General features: G+C 33.2%; 1 protein-coding gene across 2 annotated transcripts in view; it reads left to right on the top strand.

Moving 5' to 3' along the window:
• Positions 1-758: 758 nt before the first annotated feature.
• The window catches only part of LOC110105717 (COP9 signalosome complex subunit 6a), a 62,565-nt gene continuing 57,323 nt past the window's right edge, over positions 759-6,000 (top strand). For both annotated transcript variants that reach the window (XR_002304173.2, XM_020835320.2), the window contains exons 1-2: positions 759-1,138; positions 1,274-1,362. Coding sequence is in view for 1 of the 2 variants with exons in the window: in XM_020835320.2 (XP_020690979.1) it covers positions 847-1,138; positions 1,274-1,362 (381 nt within the window). In the remaining variant the exon portion in view is untranslated. The remainder of the gene's footprint in view (positions 1,139-1,273; positions 1,363-6,000) is intronic.

Here is a 6,000-nt window from a genome sequence, read left to right as displayed (position 1 = left end):
AACATTAAAATATATATGCATTTTTTATTTTAAAATTATATAAAATACTTAATATTCATATAATTATAATCTATCATCATTAGTCCTAGGAACAAAAGAATAGCTAAAAGATAGAAAAAAAATTAACAATAAATATGGAGAATCCTGATATGATTAATCTTAAATACATTATCTTTTTTCCTGACCTGAAATCATTTAAACCACATATAATGACCCTCCAATATTATATCTCCTCATAATTACACAATTGAAATAGATAAGTGTAGACATAATTTTAATGAAATAAAAGAAATGTAAATAAATCAATTTTAAAAAAATGTACATAATATTATATCAACATGCAACTAATTTTAACAATTAAGCAGAATTTCATAGTTATAAAATTTCATGAAGTTACCAAGGATTGCTCAAAATGTTATTTTGAAGCTTTGATTGAAAAACTTTAATTTATATGATCAAAATCATTTTTTAATTTGTTAAAAATGGCACACTTTTTAATTTATATGATATTTTTTTTTCAAAAAAAAAATCTAAATATCAAGAATAATCATATCTATATCATATAGATAGTTATATGATATAAAAGTTAAGCAAGTGTAAAGTTATCTTTATTTTACATTATGAATTTATATATTTTTAGAAATTTAAGTCAATTAAGATAAATTTATATGGACATTAAATACATAAAATTTAAATTTAAAATATCTAGCTAAAATTTTTACATAAATACTACTAAAATATTAAAAATGAGTCGGCATACTGTTTAATTAAACGCAGGAGTAACTTGTACCCATCCCCTCAAACGCAAGACTGCTCCGTTTGTCCTCCCACCAGAATCTTCGAGCAATGGCATCCTCGAGCAGAAGCGGCCCCACATTCAAGCTCCACCCTCTGGTGATCGTCAACATCTCCGACCACTACACCCGCGTTAAAGCTCAGACCCAGCGCTCCGTCTCCACTGGCACGGCCTCCTCGTCACTTACGGCCGCCAATGGCAGTGCTGCGCCTCGCGTCTTTGGCTGCGTCATCGGTGAACAGCGCGGCCGCACTGTTGAAATCTTTAACAGCTTCGAAATGATCCTGGATCCCATTTCCCAAACCCTCGACCGCGCCTTCCTGGAGAAGAAGCAAGAGCTCTGTAATTACTCTGCTCTTTTCTCTCTCTAGGGTTTTGGTTTCTAAATCAATTGGATCGTAAAAATAAAGATTGAAGTATTAATAATATTACTATATTATTATTATTACTGTTTCGCTCTGTTTTTATACGGGACAGATAAGAAAGTTTTCCCCAACTTTTATATTCTGGGGTGGTACTCGACTGGGAATGATGCGGAGGAGTCCGACATGCAGATTCATAAAGCGGTGAGTATGTGCTTTCTCACAAGTTGTGCATGTGGAGTTGTTATGGTGTTGATCTGAATGACAGATGGGTTTCGTTTTTAGTGTTGTTTCTATATGTTACATTTGTATCAAATGTTGATATTATACTATGCCCAAGTAATCGTTGGACATATCAAGCTAGTTAGAAGAAAGAAGGTCATTTTAGATCAGTTTGATTCAACTGTGCAATTTATGATTAAAAAAATGAAGTTGGAAAGAAAAACTTAGTCGAAGCTAACTGGCTGAAATGTGGTTTTGTAAATTTGCTAAGAAAATCAATGCAGAATAATGTAATTATGATTAATTTCTTTTTTTAATCAATTAGTGTGAATGGCTTATGATTAGTCTGATGTGGATGGTCTTCTTAATCGTCTATAAAAAATATTGTTGTTTTGCTTTTTTTATTTGAAATGCTTCCTTTGCTTTTCTTACTCATAGGCTGATTTATTTGTTTCAATTTTCATTACTTAATTTATCCAATGTCCTCTTTCAGCTCAAATTATATTTCCTTTGTATTGATTAAATTCCAATTCCTAGCGAGCAATCATTATGGTCGCTACATATTGATCATAAACATTTGATTAAATTCAATTTTGACGGTCTTAAGTACTGTCAATACCATAGCTAATCTCTGCATAGCTATCAAATGTTGTAAATAATGAATCTAGAGTTTAGAAATGGATTTTTGTTTGAGAAAATGATTTGTTTCTATTATATTATTTGTTTTTGTTGCCATTGTTATGCAGGACATCTTAGGGTTGAGGATTCCTAATGAAACTATATGATGTCATATATGAAATTAGCAGAACTGGATTTGAAAATTGCAATTCTATAAACAAACAATTAAAAAAAGAACTCATACTCTTTTGTTGTACACTTGAAAAATTCAAGAATTCACACCAAATGATAATTGACTGGTTGCCTAAATCGAATAAATTTAGTCAGAAATTGAAACCAACAAAAATCACAAGTTAATCAAGCGTCATACACAAAAAGAAACTCAATAGTAATGAATTTGACTACAATCAATCATGCTCGTAAATCCAATGATGAATTATGTAGAACAAAATTGAACAGCGTTAAGAGCACAACAAATACATAAGATCTAGACCTCATGCTTCTATATTTGGGGATGTCTTCCCAAAACTTTAGTCACATATTCCACTGCACTTGAAGAACTTAGTATCCAACTAGCACACAAAAGATAGAAGGGAATTTGAAATTTTATTAAGTTTTGGTATTTGTATACTTCAATTACTTTTGTTTACCTCAATAGTCTCAATTCAAAATTTACAAGATAGGCATGTGAGTTTAGGCATAAATCCAGTAAAACACCATAAGATATTAGGCCTCCCATTATACATATAGGTAAGTATAAGAGTGGAAATGTGGAACCAACTCATAAACTAATCATCACATATTCAGTGTGATATCACAATATGATATAAATCACCTACTTAGATAGGTATGAGAATATTCCAAATCGCAATAGGTTTTGATGAAGAATTCTACATGTGCTGTTTCAAAAAATTTTACAATTATGATGCAAGAATGCTCTTGAAAACTAGTGAATTGATGTATTAACCAACTAACACATCAACCAAACAACAACACCACCATTAACATCAACCGTGTATCCCACTATGTGGGGTCAGCTACATGAATCTTTTTTTTCCATTGTGCCATGTTAAAAGTTAAATTCTCATTTAAATCTAAAGTCATTTATAATATTTTCTAACCAAATATTTGTAGGGCTACCTCTACCTTTCTTAACATAAGTCAAATCTAATACAACTACTTTCCTAGCCGGGTCATTGGAAGGCCTCCATTTTATGTGACCAAACAATCTAAGGAGATTCTCTCTAATCTTATCTTCCACTTATGCTACTCCAACCTTTTCACATATATGCTTATTTCGTATCCTGTCTCTCAAAGTAAAGCCACTCATCCACTTGAGCATCCTCATCTCTACAACACTTAACTTAATATTTTGCTTCTCTTTTAATGGCCAACATTCTGCACCATAAAGCATTGTAGGTCTAACACATCAACCAAACTAGAGAATAAAATATTAAGTTATATTAGGTATTATGACATTCATGTTCTAAATAAACTAAACTTTAAAAAGAAATAAAAGAATGAAATAATGAATACTTGTTATGATCATTTTTTTTCTCAAGATTTTTAATGAGTGTAAACTTGTAGATTTCCATCGACTTTGCTTGATTTAGTCATTCAGCTCTAGAAAATTAGCATTTGATATTCATGAAACAAATTAGGATATAAATGGTTTTCTTCTTGCAATATAATCCAAGAATCAGCACAAAAAAGTCTGCCATATTAGTGCAAAAGATATGTATTAAGTCCACCATAAGTTGATGATACAATTTCATCATCAGATATAGTTTCAAGAATAAGATATGTTGAATGATTCTTTAGTGTCTTCATTAATAGGGATGTAACTATCCTTAAATGTAGCAGGAGCACTAGATTGGGCTTGATTATTTTAAAGAAAGGATGTGCTGTTAGCATATGTTGTTACTCTTTAGACATGAGATTTTAACGGTTAGTCAAAGTCTAATGCAAGTTGAAACATGCTCAAGTGATGGAATATGATGTGGTGTTCTCTTTCATGATTTCTGGTCTCAAATTAGACCTAAATCTAGATAATGTGATAGTTTTAGGATCCCTACGGATTTTAGAACACAATAATAATTATTTGAACTTGCTAATATTCTCAATTCTAGTTATTGTACAGTCTCTTAAAGCATTAAACTTATCAAGCAATCAGTTTCACTATGAAAATATAAACATTTCTTTCATTTCAATCTAAAATTACTTTTACGTTATCTTCTTAAACTTTTATTCTACTTCTCCATATTTACTAGGACATTTTCGCTTGCTCAGTTAGTTTTGGTTTTGCAAATATCACTTGATACTCACCAAACATTATTCCACAACAACAACAACAACAACATCAAGCCTTTATCCCACTACGTGGGGTCGGCTACATGAATCCTTTTTCTCCATTGTGTTCTATTAAAAGTCAAATTCTCATTTAAACCTAATAAAGAAAGGTCATTCCTAATATTTTCTAACCAAGTCTTTTTAGGTCTACCCCTACCTTTCTTAACATAAGTCAAATCTAATACCTCTACTCTCCTAACCGGGTCATCGAAAGGCCGTTAAGTCAAATCTAAAATCCTTTTTCACCAAACATTATTCCATACAAAAAAATTATTTGTCCTCGTTACATAGTCAAAAAATACCATAGTATTTATCTTTCCATCCTAAGTAGACTCTTCAATGTTAGACTTATTTACTTTTGTCATCATCTACCTCAAAATTTTAATATATATGATTTCTATAAATTTTTTTTCCTAAACACCTTATAATGCTGTCTTAATTTTTCCTTTTGCGTTGAGTTTTTGTCTCCTATTAGAATTAACATTTGAGTGCCTGAGTTGATTCTGAAAGTGCTCTGATACCACTTGAAAGTTTGTCAGGGATGTTAAGCCCTTATGAACTAGTCCCAAGGCTAACTAAGAGGGGGTGAATTGGTATTTAAAAATTTATCCAAACAAAATCACAAACACAACCTAACAATCACCATAGAAATTAAAGTGTGAAAATTAAATGCGGAAAAATAATAAGAAAGAACACATCAGATTTTATAGTGGTTCAGTCAACTTGACATACGTCCACTCCCCGGAGCCTCTCCTCCGGGTATTACACTAAACTCAATGTCTCTCCTTTTGCCCCCACAGCAAGGCGGAGAAGCCCGTACAAAAAAACTCTTTTCCACTGACTTCGATGAGGCAGAGAACCCAACTCCTTTTGCTTCCTCCTAAAGCAGGCAGAGAACCCAACTCATTTTGCTTCCTCCTAAAGCAGGCAGAGAATCTAATTCCTTTTGCTTTCTCCTGAAGCAGGTAGAGAACCCAACTCCTTTTGCTTCCTCTAGGAGCAGACAGAGAACCCAACTCCTTTTGCTTCCTCCTGAAACAGGCAGAGAACCTCGATCAGTTGTTGAAGTAGATCTCTCTCGAATCCTAAGGAACCAGGGACGACGAGCGGAGAAGACGACTCGGATCCTTGCTTGGAGCAACCTTTTTGAAACCCCTCATAAACTTCCCCTCACAAGATCCTCTCCCTATCTCCCTTGCTCTCCCTCTCCTCTTGGCTCTCTCAAGTCAGGACAATAGCAAAAGATCACTTCTTGAGAAAACAAGAGATCTTTTAAACAAGGGCTCCAAATTTGCCTTAATTTGCAACTAATCATCAAATATCGTCCAAGACGATCGACCGATCATCCCGTACGATTTATTCAAATGTAGCTCAATCAGCCAGGACGATTTAGGAGAGTCTGGACGATTAGAAGGTTTTTTTGTTCAGATCGTTCAGAACGATAGTATATCGTCATGTACGATTATTTCAATTCGTTGAATATCATCTAGAACATCGCATTGGATGGATGTCTAGACGATGAAAAAGTAACTTGATCATCCAGGATGATCTCACGATCGTCCGGGTCGATTAGTACAAAACGTCACATATCTTCCAGAACATCGCCTTGGATGGATGTCTGGATGATGAAAAAATAAATTGATCGTCTAGGTC

The sequence above is a fragment of the Dendrobium catenatum genome, unplaced genomic scaffold (assembly GCF_001605985.2).
Source record: "Dendrobium catenatum unplaced genomic scaffold, ASM160598v2 fragScaff_scaffold_955, whole genome shotgun sequence".
NCBI lineage: Eukaryota > Viridiplantae > Streptophyta > Magnoliopsida > Asparagales > Orchidaceae > Dendrobium > Dendrobium catenatum.
Note: the sequence above shows the minus strand (reverse complement) of the source record. Positions and strands in the feature narration are given on the sequence as shown.